Raw genomic sequence first — 19,040 nt, 5'->3', positions numbered from 1 at the left:
AGAAATCCAGAATTCAGCGAAGAGTGGCAACCAGCACGTATATATTCGAATTGGCGAATATGTACAGCATATGGAATATTAAAACAAGAGAATAATGAATAGAGCAATGAATAGAGCATCAGTCATGTTCATCACATTATGTTATTCGGTATCGCTTCAAAGGGTACAATTTTCTTGTTTAGCCACACCACAACTACTAAACCGCGCATCTTCATGCACCGATATTCCCTTAACGGAATTTCCTGAAGAAGCTCACAACCTCTCCAACCTCGGGTTTTCTGAACATGCAGTTGTCAATTTTGGACTCACGGTATCAGACAAGTTCCTCTACATATTTAAGCAAAGGAAGGCTGGAGGAGAGGATGTGAGTTTCTACGGTTAGCCGTAGAAAATTAAGTCTGGGACAATAATCCGAAACAACCTCGCTCCCGCCGACTAACATGTCTCCATGAAATGAGCAGCAACTCGAGCTTGAGGCACTTCATGGATGGCCCGACGTGCGCACAGTGATGGAGAATCATAGTCGCATACACATGGAACTGCATGAAGGCGCGCAACCGCATTGAAACAAATCTTTGAGCAGATTACCGATCACTCAACAAACACACCCAAGTAGATATACATGTACGCCAACCTTAATACAATTGTATTAAAGGTGATTAATGACATTGACAACTGCAAACCTAATGGCGCAGGGCATCGCAACCAGTGGACAACACGCCGACTCCACGCAACACCTCAGACCATCTTTCATGCATCATTTGCGACATAACCCAGGTCAAACGTCTACTGAGCCGCCCGAACACAAAGCTCCAGGAGTACATTTGCTAACAAAGGGGGTAGCATCAGTCATCGCGAAACTGTCCCAGATCCTTCAGGTGGAGTTCTAATTGTTGGGAAATAGGGTCTACAGAAGATCCCATAAAAAAGTGACAAAAAACCGCGCATTCATTGTCTGTTCCACAAAATACAACATTTCTAGCATGAACACTGGAGACATGTGAGTCCACACAGTAGGTCGTATTCCATGAACCTCATTGTTACTCGTAAGTCTCGGGCCGGAAAACTGGAGTGATAGGCACCGACGGACATCATCTTCACTTTCGCATAACTTTCGATTGAGATGACCACTCCACATTCTTGTCCGAATGACTTGCTGCTGCTAGGTAACTAGTGTCTACCTTTGGCTTGGTGACGGCGGGAGACCACAGTAATGATAAAAAGGGAATCGGTCAGCTGTAACACCCTTACGGTGCCTAGCTGCCATGCCATCGGGGCGAGATGGCCCAAGTGGTTAGAGTGTGAGTTACTGATCGGAAGGTCCGTGGTTCGAACCCGAACTCTGCCTCTCGACTTCCCCTGTCTAAGCATGGGCAACCTGGAAGTATCCCAGCCCTCATGCTTCCTTTGGGTTGCATGGCAGTTAGGCACCCAAAGGGTGCTACAGCTGAACGATTTTTCTCGCCATGCCATCCAAAGTAAACACGAGGGCTGGGATACTTCCAGGTTTCCCAAGTCTAGATAGGGGATGCCTAGAGGCGGAGGTTGCGTTCGAACCACGTACCTTCCGGGCAGTAAATTCGTACCCTAACCATAATGTCCACCTTGCTCTCTAAGTAAGTGACTTCAGGTCGTCTATTGACTCAACCTTGGCTCTTTTCACCGACCCAAAACTGAAACAGGAACCCAGCATGACTGAGGACCAACGTAGACTTCAACGTTGCAACATCCATCTCACATTGGGTGAACCAAAGCAAACGAACACACTTATAACTTCAAGGGCCAAGGCATTTGCACCACTATCATCATCATCAATGACTGCAGCACCAGCAGAGAATGCGGGTACTTCAGCGCCGTACAACTATATTGATTTGTTTACATATAGCTATTCAATGGTAAAAAGAAGGGGACCTAGGGATAGCTTACAACAAACGTCCAGGGCGCCTTCGCTCTTATTACCCTGTCAGACAATCTGAACAGAAACTGACAGCATAAAAATCGCTGACATCAGTTAGTCACCATTTCGTCCAGTGTCTTCAGCTAAGCACAGAGGGGCACCTGGACTTCATTCCGAAAGGCAAACAGCACCGGCGGCACCCACGCCTCTCACACTATTCTTGGTTTCCTTTTGCTTTCTCATGCTCTGTCCAACTCTATGTTCGCCCTACTTCGAATTAAGCGTAGAAGACAACAGTTCTCATCAGGTGATGATTCAGCCTGTGTAACACGTGGTCAAGGCATCTTCACTAGTACTGGATGCATTTTTTGGGTAAATTGCCATATCCCTCACGAAGGAGCCGTTTCCTAATTACCAATTCGCTGGTTCTAGTTGACTCCAGTTATGGTTCCGAGACATCCGTCAGCCAATTGCTTAGCTCACAAACAATGTTCCTATGCGCATTTCCAGTCACTGCAGCATCATTCACCTGGGACAATGAGAATAAGGGAATGAGAGGAGGCAATAAATGGATGGGAGGAATTCAGAGCTAAGCACTAAAGATGATAACTTTGACAGAGAACGCCACTGATCGCGTGACACGGCCATATCTGTCGTTTATTTCTGAAGAGCATGGTCACAAACATAAAAGGCAAATGCAAGCGATAGATGTGGAAGGGCTACAGACGGATATCACACAAAACGAGAAAAGCTTCTTTCCAGTTCCAACCAGACAAGATGATTCCTAACGTTTGTAAGAACGTTTGGTGTGGAACCACGCATGTAAAGGTCATCAGCCGAAAAAAGGCCAAGCGATGCTAAATTTTCTTCCAGGCGTGGTAAGCGCTAGCACAGTCAAGACTCGCATATCAGGCGCAAAGTGTCCGTCATACTGAAACAGGTGTGAAAATCAACGACAAGAATGAACACTTAGCACCATTTTTCACGTATAAAAGTGTCGTAAGTACACAGAGAGCCCAAAATGGCAAGCTGACAAGTCAATGACTGTGACCTTAGGAAGTTCCTCTGCAACCCGATTATGACGTGCACATATACCATCATGTGTATTCCAGCAGGACTGCAGAATATGCACCGAATTCTCCGGTTGATCAGTCTCCACGACAGATCGTCTGGCCACCATGACCACACCAGGCGCTTCTAAATCGTCCTAAGTAGATTTTGTCGGAGCTGGAAACAGCGGATAAATATCGGTGGAAACACTCGTTATGGAAACTCAAGCCATCGATTCGACAGAGGCAAAGTGACCAACTCTCGTAAACAGCGACCGTCAACGCTGTTGTGCAGACTATCACCCCAAGCAGCCACCAGCTCTTCCTTGGTGTTTACGCGTGCACCTTGGGTTCGGATTGGAAGGCTGAGATCCCGAACACTTGACACATGCGGAAACATTGGTCAGATTGCGTAATAATTGAGACTGGGAAGACAGGTTTTCCGTACGCGATGTCCGCTGCATCGTTTGTACTCAGACTTGGAGTACCAAGTCTCCATGTTGTTTACTGACATGGGTGTGGCTGGTCGGGTTGTCCTTCGGTAGACGTAGCCAGCTACGAATAGATTGCCTGATGTAATTGTGGAATCTTTTGAGCGTGTTTCGGTGGACTTGGCCGAGCACGAACGATGTCAACTTCGGTATTAGGTAGTTCGTTGTTATCTCCATTTTTTTCAACGGGACACGCGTCACCATATCCAATAGTTTGAGCAGCCACGGTCGATCGTTGCAGACTCCCTTCCCTTTCAGTGAACCTTGGAATTGAGGAAAACTGCTGCAGCGTCCTCATAGGAATGGGTGATGTATTGAACTAGATGTGACAGCTCTCCAAACGCCTCGGCATATCTGACCATTGTGTCGTGTGAAACCGAATCAAATGCTTTCGAGGTATCAACAAACGTCAAGCTGAGGTTAGAGGCAGTCGCTGGAGGGTGACAAATCAGGGCTTGTGACAGAGATATGGTTTCCAAACAGCCGTCTCGATTTGGAAATGCAAACTGGAGTGAGGGAAGTTTCAATCTACGGCTCGGAGTATCTGCTTTCGCTTGGCCGCCACCTGATGAACTAGTAGACAACTGCTTCGGAGTTTGGATGCGATACTGTTCCCCTTAGAGAGGACGAATGATCCCGAGGGTCATCTAATCCCTTTGTTTGTTAATGGTAGTGTGAGGAGATATTTCCTTGTTGGCTTCGGACCCACAGTATAATGCCACGTTGCGGGACATCGTACAGACCTACAAGAGTTCAAGTTAAGACACTAAAGTTTGTGGAGTACTGTACATCTGTCGGACTTTATGTTGGCTTTGATGACAGTGAGACAAACAAATTTAACCTATGAATCTGGAAGACCGGAATTGCGTTTCTGAACTCGTGCCACTTATGGCACAAAAAGGTACATAAAGGAATACAGCACAAGCCGCACTGTTGTGCCTTCTAGACTTGGCATCCGCGGATGGAGACTAGGAGACCTCTTTAGGTGTTGAAACACTGTTATCTTAGAACTTTAGCTGTAGTCGGCTAGTTGATCAGCGATGATGAGGAATGTTCCCACCACTGCGGGTTAAGGAGGCTTTGTCAGGTCATTCAGTTTTTTCATGCATTATATGGAGTGGTGTGAACCTAGAGCAGGGCAAAACGTGGCACGGATGAGAGGAATGAAGTTACGAGATGTCAGAGTGCTGTTCCGGCTGCCCACCTTCAAGAATGGGTCCTCTTGACCCTCTGTGCTTGAGTGGAGACGTTAAAAAACGGGGTGTCTAAGCGATGCAGTTAGCTTTCATTCGGACCACCCGATTGAATGTTGAAGGTGTAGACACCTCCGTTGCTTGTTGTAAGCAATCACCAGACTTGTCTTCTCTTCCTGTCCTTTTCACTAAAGAACCTTGAAGGAATTGACATTGCTCTATGGCATTGAAGTATTGGTATTCCACACTAGCGTTTCTGCTAGTGGTAATTTTTCTCGTTAAGTAAATATGCCAAATGTTCGACTAAACTCACTCTCTTGGAAAGGATTTCAAGTGACCTTTTGACAGTATCATGACTTTCGGCGCCTACCGATTACTTCTCTTCTATCCAACTGCTTTTAGGTTCTGCTTGATATTTTTTGGGTTGTTATTTCTTCAGCATGGAGGAGAACTCTGAAAGATCAAACCTCAGCTGGAGTTCAACTTATAGCTATACAACAGATTTACACCCGGATACGATTGAGTTTTCACCCAGTTCCCACATCGCTCTTTGTGGCTCCTACGAACTGAATGAGGTCAGTTTCATTTTCTCGTCATATGTTCGGAGAATTTTGTGCTCAAGTTACCTGTTATCACAAGGGGTGGTTTTTATTTAGCGCATAACTACCTTTCGTATGTGTTGACATCAGTGAACGTTTTTGGTTCCCTTGAAGTGGGTTTGCCTACAGCGAAGTTCACGTTTATTGTGGCATGAAAGTCGTGACAGTTGGGTGAAGGTGCTCTGCGAGATGCACTACGGACTCAGCTGATTCCAAACTGGGCTTCATCTGGTGTTCATAAAGCGTCGATATCCACCGATTGCTGTACTCTTGGTATGTTCACAGCATGAGCCGGATTATGCTGAACCTAGTTGTCCCACTGTTTGTTCACGTCAGCTTTAAATCATGTACCAAGGGCACATTTATTACCGGTGCTACAGTTTCGCTCACTGAAAATGGTGGACAAAGAAAACATGGCCAATTGTCTGATCAGTTAGTTGGAGGGACACCGAACTGCGCGGGCAAATGATACTCCGAGGTTGTCCAGGCCGAGGAACGGGGTTTGGTTGAGCCTTTGACCCAAAAGTCTGATACACAAGGCAGTAGGACGATGTAGGGTTTTGTTCGGGGATCCCGCCCCTAGCCTCTGACCTAAAAGTCTGGCAGCGGACAGTAGGGTTTTCTTTGGGAACCCTGCCCGGAGCTGATGACTCAATAGTATGACCTGCTCGGCTGCAGGGGGTTGGCCTAACCCGAAGGCTCAGGGAATAAGGCATTGCGGTCCCATTCCTGATGAGGCTGCGCACAGCAGATACCTTTTGAGCAGCACCGGACTCTTTGGTTTAGGGCGTGTTGGATAATGCGCCGGCGGTCGGAGTGTGCGGTTTTTAGGGCCGACCTTTTCTAACCCGTCCTTCCCCGGGTGAAGGCAGCATCGCTGTTTCCATAAATAAAAACATGCTGATCGCCTGGGGCAAACACCCTACTGCCTTCACACACCTATCGCACAGGACAGTACAACTTTACCCCCAGACCGCCTTGTAGCACGATTACACATAGTACGGGGTCTCGCTGCTCTTGGTCTGGCTGCTCCCTTTTGGCCTTTCTGGCATGGTTGCACCTTGTGAAGCGAACCTCCAGCCAGTGTGGCTCCCGGGATCATTGCAGCACTGAAGCCCGACCACCCTGTCAAGTTGGCAGCTTTAAGTCAAAGTAAGCCTCCAAATATTACATTTATTCGTGTCGCGGAATGTGGAAATGTATGCTTTCTCCGAACAGTTCTCATTAAAACAATCTACTACACAGAGAAACCACCATAAGCTAGCTTTTGGAAAGTTTCACATTCAATTGTACGATGGACCACTCTTGTTAGTGTTACGATAGGTCTGTTCATCCAAGGAGACAAAATTCCATCAGAGCAGTTAACCGGTTGCTTCACTGTTCACGTCAGCTTTAAATCATGTACCAAGGGCACATTTATTACCGGTGCTACAGTTTCGCTCACTGAAAATGGTGGACAAAGAAAACATGGCCAATTGTCTGATCAGTTAGTTGGAGGGACACCGAACTGCGCGGGCAAATGATACTCCGAGGTTGTCCAGGCCGAGGAACGGGGTTTGGTTGAGCCTTTGACCCAAAAGTCTGATACACAAGGCAGTAGGACGATGTAGGGTTTTGTTCGGGGATCCCGCCCCTAGCCTCTGACCTAAAAGTCTGGCAGCGGACAGTAGGGTTTTCTTTGGGAACCCTGCCCGGAGCTGATGACTCAATAGTATGACCTGCTCGGCTGCAGGGGGTTGGCCTAACCCGAAGGCTCAGGGAATAAGGCATTGCGGTCCCATTCCTGATGAGGCTGCGCACAGCAGATACCTTTTGAGCAGCACCGGACTCTTTGGTTTAGGGCGTGTTGGATAATGCGCCGGCGGTCGGAGTGTGCGGTTTTTAGGGCCGACCTTTTCTAACCCGTCCTTCCCCGGGTGAAGGCAGCATCGCTGTTTCCATAAATAAAAACATGCTGATCGCCTGGGGCAAACACCCTACTGCCTTCACACACCTATCGCACAGGACAGTACAACTTTACCCCCAGACCGCCTTGTAGCACGATTACACATAGTACGGGGTCTCGCTGCTCTTGGTCTGGCTGCTCCCCTTTGGCCTTTCTGGCATGGTTGCACCTTGTGAAGCGAACCTCCAGCCAGTGTGGCTCCCGGGATCATTGCAGCACTGAAGCCCGACCACCCTGTCAAGTTGGCAGCTTTAAGTCAAAGTAAGCCTCCAAATATTACATTTATTCGTGTCGCGGAATGTGGAAATGTATGCTTTCTCCGAACAGTTCTCATTAAAACAATCTACTACACAGAGAAACCACCATAAGCTAGCTTTTGGAAAGTTTCACATTCAATTGTACGATGGACCACTCTTGTTAGTGTTACGATAGGTCTGTTCATCCAAGGAGACAAAATTCCATCAGAGCAGTTAACCGGTTGCTTCACCATACCCGTCGGGGGCGAGATGGCCCAAGTGGTTAGAGCGCGAATTTACTGACCGGAAGGTCCGTGATTCGGATCCGACCCCCGCCACTCGACTTCCCCTGTCTAGGCTTGGGCAACCTGGCTGTATCCCAGCCCTCGTGCTTCCTTCGGGTGGCATGGCAGCTAGGCACCGGAAGGGTGCTACAGCTGAACGCTTTCTTTTCTTTTCTTTTTCTACCATACCCGTCATTGCAGCGAGCAGCCTGGAAAGCCGAAATATCGTCTTGACTTTGGGTGATTTACGGAAGCGGTGGCTGTTGCTAATTAGTGCAGCTTACTTTACTGCCTATATTTTTGTCACACGAAATATGCAATTGCAAGGAAGGTTGAAATTTGAGATTCGGGAATCCCTGTTACGTCTGCGTTCTTTGGAAATTTAACGGAACAGGAGCTGTTGTATAGGGTGCTGTTTGAATTTCTACAACATTATTATCCTCATCATGTATTGCATATCGCTCCCATAAAAAATCATCTGACACCTAGTTGACCCTATAAAATGAACTGAGGCCAGTCAGCGAACACCGTCGTTATACGGGGTGCAGTCTGTTAAGACAGCTTTGGTCTGTGTGGACGACAAAAGAAGACCCTATACGGGCCCTACGTTTGTGTTTGAAGGGCCGCCATATTACACAACTAGCTTCAGTTTCCTCTTGTATTATTTTGTTAAAATAACTTCATTTGGATTTGCTAATGTCGTTGGTCCCATCAGGGTTTCCATCAGGAAAACACGCGAATTAATCATCGTCAGAGACAACTTCTGTGTTAGCATTGGTGCTTCACTGTCGTACAACCACCCTAATTAATAGCATTTTCACCGTTTTACAGCGAAGGGACCACTGAATAGTTACAGGAGTTCATGATGTAATCGCACAACTCTGATGGTCAGCAAAAGGGATCAGTCAACAGCATTTCCAAAAACAGAACACACCATAAAGGAATAGTATAACGTATAAATAGGGCATATGGTACAGTCTTCAACGTGAATTGTCTTTAAAAATCGTTCACCTGACTGAATAATGCCAAGGTGATCAGCTGCAAAGCTATTAATAACGGTAAGCATAATTTTAACAGTTCACCGCGCTACATGCTTTTATGATGCTACATTCGTCTGAGGTTTCTGGTTGTGACCTATATTATAGCATCTCCGTGGACATCGGTTCTCCAGTTTACAGTTGACGTGAAAAGTATCGTAGACGACTGCTGCAAACATACGCTGTTTACCCACTGCCATTCTTCACTTAAGTGGGAAACTTCGCTACGAGAAGGCCCGAATAAGCTGAGGATAGATATTTTAGTAGCATCTTAACAGCATTTGACATGGCTGAACTGTTTTCGAGCACATTCGAACTATGCTGATCGCCTCGACACCAATCCAACGGCGGTAGCAGGTCCAACATACAGTTATGCGACAACCATGTTTAACGGGATACTACTGATGCCTTCCAGTAGGGCGGTGCGTTCGTTCAAGATATCTTCGTAAATTTCAAATTCTTCAGGCTGTGACGGATGTTAAAACACGCAATGGCTGTGGTGATCATGAATGTACTGACCGGAGATTTTCGGTCGTTGGCGGGCTTGTGTCTGTGTCTTCCCTTCTACCAATGCATAACCGCTCCGAATGCCTTCATTGTGTCGGGGCATTCTATTTGTCTTACCTATCCGTTGTCTGGTTACAAATGCGTGGCGTTTATTATTTAATTCAATTGGAATGAAACTATCCTCGTATAAATGGGTCAGCCCGGTCGTACTGAGTGGACTGCCAGTAATCACCAACACATTTGGCCACTATGTATAGTAATGATGTTATTCATATTGGACCTGTTCCCATGGACTGCAGTATCTTCCTGGTCATGGATATTGAGACCCCTAGGAAGTCACAAACTGGAGTTGCATATAAGACGGTTAGGGAGAATTAATAAGGGACAAACTGTTATGAAGGGTGTGATTAGGTTGAAAATAAGTGAGATGACTCAGTGGTTAAGGTTCGAACTTACTGGCCTGAAGGTCTTTGGTTCGAAGGCAACCTCTGCATCGCAATCGCTCCTGTCTAGGCTTGGACAACCTGGAACCATCTCGGCCTCTTTCTTCCCTTCGGGGGGCATGGCACTCGGTACCGGCCTTCGTGCTTCCTTCGGGTGGCATGGCAGCTCGGTACCGAAAGGGTGCTACAGCTGAACCATTTTTACTTTGTCCTTTGCACCCCCACCCCGCACCCCGTGGTGCGCGAATAGATTGGCATATTTGTTTGCGTTGGTACTAGAAAGTTATTACCGTCATTGATGGTGAAGCAATACCTCAACCGACCATTCTATTTGCTGTTTTATTTCTTCATTTAAATTTATTACTGATTTGACTCTGAATATTCGCACGACTCAAACTGACTCAACCACGCATTTCCTTATCGACTTTACTTCAGATTACCGGGATACGTTGCGGAAGCTTATATTCATTCAGCTCCAAGGAGGGGCTTGATTTTTTCGTAGACGGCAATTATTTATGTCCAGGTGTGCTTGACCTCTCCTGGGTCGATAACAACACTGTGCTATCCGCTCATGCGGATGGAACTCTTGGGGTGTGGTTGCTGGATGGTTTGGCGATGAGGCCTTGTTTTTACGAGGTTCACCCGGGCTGTATTCTGCTATCCGTTGAAAACCACCACGGGAAGTAGGTTGTGTCACCTGTTGGCCGATTTTTTCAATTCTGGATTGTCCTCTCTGATTCAGACGGAAATGTGCACCTGTGGGAGCTCACACAAGGCATCGCGAGTACACCGGTAAAAATTCGGGCGTTTTGTGCGCATCAATTTGAGGCCTGGTGTTCTTCTGTGGACTCTCTGCAAGACCATGTTTTCTACTCTGGCGGGGACGACGGGCTTTGTCACATGTGGGACACGAGGCAATTATCTCACGCCGTCTGCACTTTGAAGTGAGTGGTCTATTTGTTGTGGATTTCGTAAGTCTATCGTTGTTCTTGCTCACTTACGCTTCCCTCACTTTTCGTCTGTCACTACTCTAGCTACATGATGGATAGCATGTCTCAGACAGCAGGCTTAGCGTACCGTACCAATCTGCTAACTACTCGTCCGACTCAGTGCTCATTTTCACACACACACACACACACACACTTCTCATATGGACTATGAGAGGTTCATTGTGTTCTGTGAACACTAGACACTAAGCGGGTTGATGCTGATATGACATATGAATGATTGACGGTACCGTGAGCATATCTCCCAAACTTACGGTATCACGAGATGGTTCAAGTGGTTGGAGTGCAAATTTACTGACCGGAAGGTCCGTGTTTCGATTTCCCCTGTTTGAGATTTGGCAATCTGGTAGTACCTCAGCCCTCGTGCTTCCTTCGGGTAGCATGGCAGCCAGGCACCGGAAGGGTGTTGCAACTGAACGATTTTTTTCTACAGCAACACGCATTCGCTCAAAGATGCATACTCAGCCTGCTGTTGCACGAAGCTAAAGTGGATGGTTCTGTCGTGTTTTTGCGTGGACGGATCGTCTACTAACCTTGACTTTGTCAGAGCGTGCGTTTCTATCGGACATAACAGCATGCACTTGGGTCGTGCTTCCGCCAGATCCAATTATTCTACTCGTTTGCACTGCATACAGTTGAATTGTGTTGGCGGGAGACATTGTGTAGTGGAAGACAACAGGAAACTGGTATGACACCCCATTCACATGTAGTAACCGGATAAATCGCCATACGGATATCCTGCGTATGTGAACTTATCAATCAAGTTGGATTCAGTTTTCAATAAATGAGTGATTAAGAAGAACTCGACCACGTTAGAGTCCTTTGGAAAGTGTAGAAGATGTCTCATGAGAACAATCAAGGCCAACCAGTGCAGTCCAGTGGTCAAGCTACCAACTTGTAACATTCCTCGAAAGATTAATAAACATGGGCTCCATGGTTGACCTTTCCTTACGTATGGCCTTATACCTCATCAGATTGGGTCTCACTAAAATGCGGCCTCGAAGAAAGTCCAATGTTGCACATTTATCTGGGTTGCAACGATCATTTGAACCATGAAATGAATCAGGCATGGAGCACCGTAATTTAGAAGTAAACGTTGTCTGGCCTGAAGAGTTATCGGAAGTCTCCAGTGTCGAAATTAAGTGGGACAAATGAGAACAGACATCGGCCCTTCTAGCATGCAACTCATCTTCGGATGCGTGCGGGTGCTTCGTCGAATTTGGCCCGTTTTCGACAACCATCATGCACGCCCCGTTGTTGTTAGGTTTTGTGAGTTATTCACCACGAGGTGGACAACGTATGACTTGGCAGGAGGGCGTGGAAGAGATCACAAAGATTTTGATGTCAACACTGATGTTGCTGCTTCTGATGATGATCACATTTGTAATAACTATCTTCGCTATCTGTTTCACGCTTGTTTTTATTTTGGTGTCTTCAACGTTTCCCGCGTTTTCATTGGATTTCAGGCATGAAATGGGAGTATGCAGTGTTCGTAATCACCCCACACTTTTGAACATCATATCAACGGGAAGGTGAGGACATTTCTTCTGGATTGCCGTTATATTGTTTTTTGGTTCGTCTTCTAATGTTGGCTTGTTTAAATCGTGGTTAGTGAATGATCTATCCAACTTTTGTTCAAACACGAGAAACTCGAACAACATATGCGTTTCACTCACGCTTTGGCTTTAAACTGATAACCTATTAGTGAGTGTACGAACGTGTGATGCATGAACACTACATAGTGGTAACTCATTGTGTTCTGACTACCACTTGTCGATGATGGTGTCCATGTAAAATTCAGTTAGTTATTTTATGGCACTGAAATTGAACTGGGTTAGTGATTCGTATTCTCTCAGACTTCACCACAACAGGTTATGCAGCCCAAAAACTCGGCCGCCTTGTTCCAAAGTATGTATTGCGAGGGCCGTTTGTTTCATCTTCCCGTGTCGCGAAACTGGTGTTGCGTCAAATCTAGCCTATCCAATGGGAGAAAATTCAACTTCATTTCTGGTTGCATCATGTCTGGGTGAAATGCACTCTGCCCTCTTTAGAAGAATGCTTTCACTAGTTTGTTTGACTGTAGAGTAACTTGGGTATCCTCTGCTGCAGTCTTACGGCAAGATTTGCCGTTGGCATAGGATGGTAACTTATTCCCATGTCACCGAGGCAATGACTTTAGAGAGCCGGATATTTGGGATCAGTATCGAGTAACGGTGATGAAACAAGACATTCGATACCAGGTGGTGCCCTTTCGAACACTTTCCGACTGCAATGCGTGCAAAGTATCTAGGTGTAGTGGACGTACGAATCCGAATAGGCAATGTAGTTTCACAAAGCAAAATGCGTAAATGCTTCCTTACGTCACGTGGATAAACTCGTCGCTGAGGTTTTTTAAGTGTGACTACTCCATGTAGCATGTCTATTAATCAGAATTGTTAAACAGGTAACCGGCGTGGTCGAATTCCGTCGACTGGCATGTAACTAACCTCCCAACATGGATACCAGAACTGTTTTTCAATGACTGATCAGTCGATGTCTATATTTCGAGAGAGAATGTACAAGTTGAAAATGTATATTACGCTCTGACTGCGTCTATGTGATCGAACGGGTCGAAATTCAGAAAGGCTTATATCGCGGTGAACTTTTGGTTCATGGTTCGTCCCATGCATCTGCGGAACCTTCGTCAAGGAAGAAGTTTGGAATAGTCATAGTGACTGGATCAGAGCGCATTAAAATGGCGTCGTCTGTGGTAACAGATGACCGACCAATCTGTCCTAATCAGTGAATCATGGGCTGCCTTATCGGCAAACCAGTTCATCGTCTGAAAATTTCTCGTGAACCTAGTTTGTCGTGGTCAAATTCGGATGTATCAGCCGGTCTTATGTGGCCTATGTCCCAGGTTCACTCTACGCTAGATGAATCATAAATGTGGCGTAGGTGTAGCCAAATGAGCACTGAAACTGAGCAGGAGCAGACATTGGGATTGGTCAGGTTAATTTCACCAGTTTGTAGTCAAGGTAATACGCTATTCATTCGGTATATGATGTCCGTCTTGTCGCTGTTTTATAAGCCTGAACACAATGCATATCCATTCATATTTGGCTTCCCAGTTCGCTGCTTTAGTTTTCACGTACCAATGTCATCAACCATGCTTAATATCTTCCCGCTAGATGTATCCAGGTGGTCACTATTCTGAATGCACTGTTCGACCCGGACCAATCAGCCTGATGCTTTAGGCGTCGAGCCTCACGGAGTTTGTATTCTGATGATGAGCGATCAGTTGGTTTGTTAATAAGTTAGCTTGCGCTGAATTAATCCGGATGAATTGATAGCGCGTCATGGTAATGCACTCACCTAGGATATCCGATTTCGATTTGCACAATGTAGTTATTCTCCAGAAAAATTGCTAGCCTTGATAAGTTAGTTGGGTATTTTATAGGCGGATCGTACCATGTCTACCCACTTGCCCATTTCGATTTCACATCAGCTCACTTTGGCTTACTTGATAAAATCGTGTCACGCATAGCAGCTCGTTGCTCTCCTCTCACACCTAACCACGTTTCTGACAAATTCGGTGATTTCTCTTCAGAATGCTTTTGAACGAGGTCAGCAACAGGGTATTCCGTGTGTCACCGGTATGCCTTGGTTCAACCTGGTAAAATTTGGCACTACACTATAATGATTACAGTATTAGTTAACGCCTGTCCACCGCAGTGACTTTTAGCGTGAACACTGACATGATATGGCTGTATTTGACAGCATATAAGTAACTATAAACACCATAACAGAAGTAAATACAATCTTTAACTTAGTCCTCAAGAAAGGTTGTAGTTCGTACACGCTGTTATCTTCTATTGCTGGTTTTTGTCCTTTCCAAAAGCTGCTCCTTGGGGACAGATAGCCTTAGCGGTGATTTTCAAGGGTACCAATCGGATTCAATGCTTTTTCATTTTCCCGCACTTAGCTACGACGAATGTCTTCGGGTTTGGGACCTACGAATGGTGCGCACAAGTACAACAGGTAGCGTGACTGCACCATCTACTCCTCTGAGTAGTTGCACTGTCGGTGGCGGAGTTTGGCGTCATAAATGGAGTCCATCGGGTGACTGGATTCTTGTTGCAGCCATGAGTGCGGGATTCGCGACCGCCAAGCTAATTTCTCCTACGGTGACGGACGCTGCAAAAGGCGACTGTTTCACAATGTCAATACATCCAGCTGGACGATTTCGTTCATCCGCTCAGTTGGCCTACGGAATCGATTGGGTTGAACAACCCACCTTCCACGCATCAACAAGAAGGTGGATCGTTGGAACTTGTTCCTTCTACGATAACCGCGTTGATTTTTCTCAGCTACTCATGACTCCGACTTGAATAACTCGATATATTATGCTTTTGTAATATTGCCTCATCTGGCGTTCACTTTGTCACAAACTCCCTGAGTCACGGGAGCAAATCTTGGCCAGGGCACGTAGGAATATCCCTGCTGCAGAGTATATAACGTAGGCCAAGGAGTTCTACCATAAAACGGCTTTTAATATTTTTGAGCACAAGTCTAAGCTGCTGAAGTAGGGTCAAACCAGGTAAAAAAAATGCTCGTTCCACCTCAAAACGGTGATAAACTCATCTGCAACGATGCCGGATTCGCTTCACTTACCGGTCCATATTTTCATTCTTTCACAGTAGCAATCAACCTCAGGTTATCCACGGATCCCGTTCGTTGCCACATTTGCCCTCTTTTCATTCAACCAGACTAAACTGCAGGCAAAGAATGGTTACTTTTCATTTCTACTCATCATGCCTCAACATTCTCAACTTAACTCAGCCCCCACTGTGTAGCTACAGCCAATCCTGTGCTTACAGTCAATTTTGACCACTTTTTCGCCTTGTGGGACAGTAGTTTACTCCACGCTCATCTCACATAATGATCATCATCACCAGCATCGACAGCATGACATCAGTGTTCAACACCGATGCTTCACTGCCGTACTTTGTACGAGGGCTGGGATACTATCAGGGCGCCCACATCTAGACACAATGATCATTTGAAATTCATTGCCGCTGCTGGTCCGAGGCATGACCACAGCAGCCTCTCACATCCAAACCGCTTTGGGGTGAGCAACTGAAGCTTGGTAACGCCTGTTTCTATGGTCTCGGAAGTATAGTTGCGTCGAGCGTATACCTCTGGGTCAATAACACCTGATGTGAACTAGGTATCACCAGCTTTTTCTAAAAATGTATCCGGGTCGGGTGCGTTTGGTTTGCCGCTCATCCTGATCGACATCACGGCCTGTCAATTTTTCATCTTCGGATTTTCAGCTAACTGGTACACGGCCCCCTGTTGTCGAGTCTTATTCTGTCTGCTGTGCACTCCAATAGGTACGAAAAATCATATCATAAACGAGAAATTCAGCTGGGTTCCAGATGAGTCTCCCATCCAAACTAAATAGGTATGCAAGTGAGCGCACTTCATAAGAACACTCGTTCATTTTCTTGATTGTGGTTAATGTTTTACATAGCGACAGGAGTTTTCGTGTTTGTGTTTCGCTGGACCGGTCTGTGAACGGCTAATGTGGTGTGATGAAGTATCCAAAATGTTAGCGCGCGCTGGCCAGTGGAATCCCCCGGAAGAGGTGAAAGCCGTTTTACTGGAGAAACCTACACGATATGCCTGATTTCCATTCTGATTTCACTTACTCATATCTTCGTCACGGGGTAAGCGCATTACACTACGAAATTTCGGAAATGACGATGTTGATCGGATGGCCAATTATGCGGAGCTCTTGATTTTTACTGACAACTAATTTGGCGCTGATAGCAGCGTAAGTGACGCCACTCAGGAATCGCCGGCGGACAGATCCGCATTTGGCGGTGCAGAGCTCGCGGTGATACGTAATGACGTCATGCTACTAGACCTTTGCGAGTAGTAAGGAAATACTTCAAAGTCAAGGTAATCGACAAATAAATGCCGTTAGCTCGTAACATGCCACATGATCTCACCCACCATGCACTTAGTTGACCAGTATTTGAGTCGATGAAAAATGAGTAAATATCACATACAAGTAATAAGTTGGCAACACATTCGCTTATTGATGAAATGCGCCTATTGACCTTCGATTAGTTGTAGTGCTTACAACCAACCTAAGGATATCCGTTGATGTTAGACCAGCTCGTCTAAATGGTCGCACCATATTATCTACTCGGTTATGTGCATTGTAGGCCACTCACTGAATTTCTCTATAACGCTGTCTGTTTTGCCTTTCTCTGGGCTAATTGGGCGGACATGGCCCTCCTAACCATTCTTATGCTTCAACTTACGTGCGTAAGTTGAATTAAATGCTCATTTTTTGCGGAGGCACGAGGCTTTGTGAATGATAATTTTTGACAATTTGTTGCGCGAGTGCCGTTTCTGGATATGAAGTAGGGTTATCGAAAAGCTCACGAGTGGTCTAAATTAAGGGCATCATGTTGTCGGGTTTTTCGCTGGGTTGACCTATCAACAATCGTTGGCAAGCGAATTTCAAACGTTCTCGTCTCACCATTATGGGCGATTCTATTCATCGCATACTGGACTGCTGTGGATGTGAAACTCAAATTAATTTCACAATTAAATGTTCGTAGGTAGTACAGACGCTACCCAATAGTTTGGTTAGGTCGATGTTCCTCAGAACGCCGATGATACTTTCTAATTTAACCGGGACGGGAGATCTGACCAGAATCCAGGAACCGATTTTGCTCCGTTTGCGATTCATCAGGTGGGCATGGCTACCGGACATTCACCAGTCCGTTTGCTTGTTGGGACTTTTAAACGTATTTGCTAAGGGTGTTGGAAAAGTAATTTGTTGTGGCTTTTAATTAGTTGCTATGATAGGCTTCCTTATTGAAAAGATGTCGTGGCATGTTGTTGAAAAATCCGCCTCAAATAAAAAGGCGTTCCCAGAAACAGACAGCTGTTTCCCCATCTAGTACTATATAAAAACTAAGTCGAGCTAAATTGACCTTTCAAATTAACACCGATGGTCGCTTGGCAACGATATTCATTAGCCACTCCCTCATGGGAGTAACCATTTACTTTGGGATTGAAGAGGCGTGCTCGTGCTAAATTGTCCCTAAAACGTGTAAACAAGCGGAATGGTTTGTAAGCAATCGGGTCTTCTTTCATATTCTCTCGTGTTCAGCCGATTATCAAGGTTCGCATCATTTGGGCTGAAGTTAGCACAAATCTCTTTGTCACGTGATCAACTTACGGCGTTTTACCGTATCCAGTACATTTTATGAAAGAACACGGAAAAATATAGAAAAGGCGTACAAGTGTTTCACTCTCGAGAGGGTCACGGTGATTTTGTAGGTCAATATCCGAATAGGGGTATGTCTTATGGCCTGCTTAACAATGTTATTATTTTTGTTAAACTCCACGTACGGTGGAAATGCTACCACATCAGTGAAGTTCGATTCTTGCAAGGGTCTGCACTGCTCTTGGCTGTGGCGTTTTTTGTAGAGCGCTGGCCTCATGAGTACACTAGACAGTCCCAATTCTCTAACGCCAACATAAAGAGACCGAATAGTTGCGTCAATGATTTGTTGTACTCATCAGAATGGTACTCGTCAGAATGGTTTATCCCTGAATCTGAAGGGACGTGTTTATCAAGCTACAGTACGGGCTGTCTTGTTGTATGGCTGTGAGACTTGGCCTATTCGAGCAGCGGAACTGAGACGTCTTCAGGTGTTCGACAATCGTTGTCTCAGAACCATCGCTCGTGTGGGTTGGTGTCGGCGAATCCGTAACGAGGCAGTTAGAAAGCGCGTTTTCCATTGAAGAATGTGTCCAGCACCAGAAGCTGCGTTGGTTGGGACATGTGTTACGTAAGCCGAACCATCGTTTGCCGAAGAGAGTGCTGTTTTCCATGCCAAACTCAGACTGGCGTAAACTGAGAGGTGGCCAACCCATGACCTGGCAGAGGAGTATGAAAGAGATCACGAAACGCTTGGGTGCTGTCGGTGCTACTCGCCTTCCAGGATGGGGACCGCGTGATCCTCACTGTGCCTGGTTGGAGACACTAAAAGATATGGCTTCCAGTCGATATCAGTGGCGTTCTTGTTGTCAGTTTCTATCCAGATCGCCTGAGTGAATGTCTGGAGGTATAGGTACCTCGGAATGATTGTGGTAAGCTAGCACTAAGTTCCTTCCCCGTCCACCTTTAATCTTTTCTTCACAATAAGGCTTTCAAATAAGTCATGGTTGTACGGCAGTGAAGCATCGGTGTTGAACACTGATGTCATGCTGTCGATGATGATGATGATGATGTACTCATCTTAAATCAGGCAATTTTATCAGCTTAATGACAGTTTGAGGAGA

At 45.9% G+C, this 19,040-nt stretch overlaps 1 protein-coding gene across 1 annotated transcript; it reads left to right on the top strand.

Moving 5' to 3' along the window:
- Nucleotides 1–2,975: 2,975 nt before the first annotated feature.
- Nucleotides 2,976–15,092, top strand: T265_03918 (hypothetical protein; the record flags this gene model as incomplete). The annotated part of the gene is made up of 7 exons (XM_009168519.1): nt 2,976–3,040; nt 3,113–3,358; nt 5,070–5,205; nt 10,117–10,330; nt 10,424–10,625; nt 12,155–12,220; nt 14,653–15,092. The coding sequence occupies 7 exons, from the start codon at nt 2,976–2,978 to the stop codon at nt 15,056–15,058; spliced, it is 1,335 nt and encodes a 444-aa protein (XP_009166783.1).
- Between the last annotated feature and the right edge of the window lie 3,948 nt (nt 15,093–19,040).

Source organism: Opisthorchis viverrini (assembly GCF_000715545.1).
Source record: "Opisthorchis viverrini unplaced genomic scaffold opera_v5_58, whole genome shotgun sequence".
Classification (NCBI taxonomy): domain Eukaryota; kingdom Metazoa; phylum Platyhelminthes; class Trematoda; order Opisthorchiida; family Opisthorchiidae; genus Opisthorchis; species Opisthorchis viverrini.
This window is presented reverse-complemented; position numbering and strand designations above follow the sequence as displayed.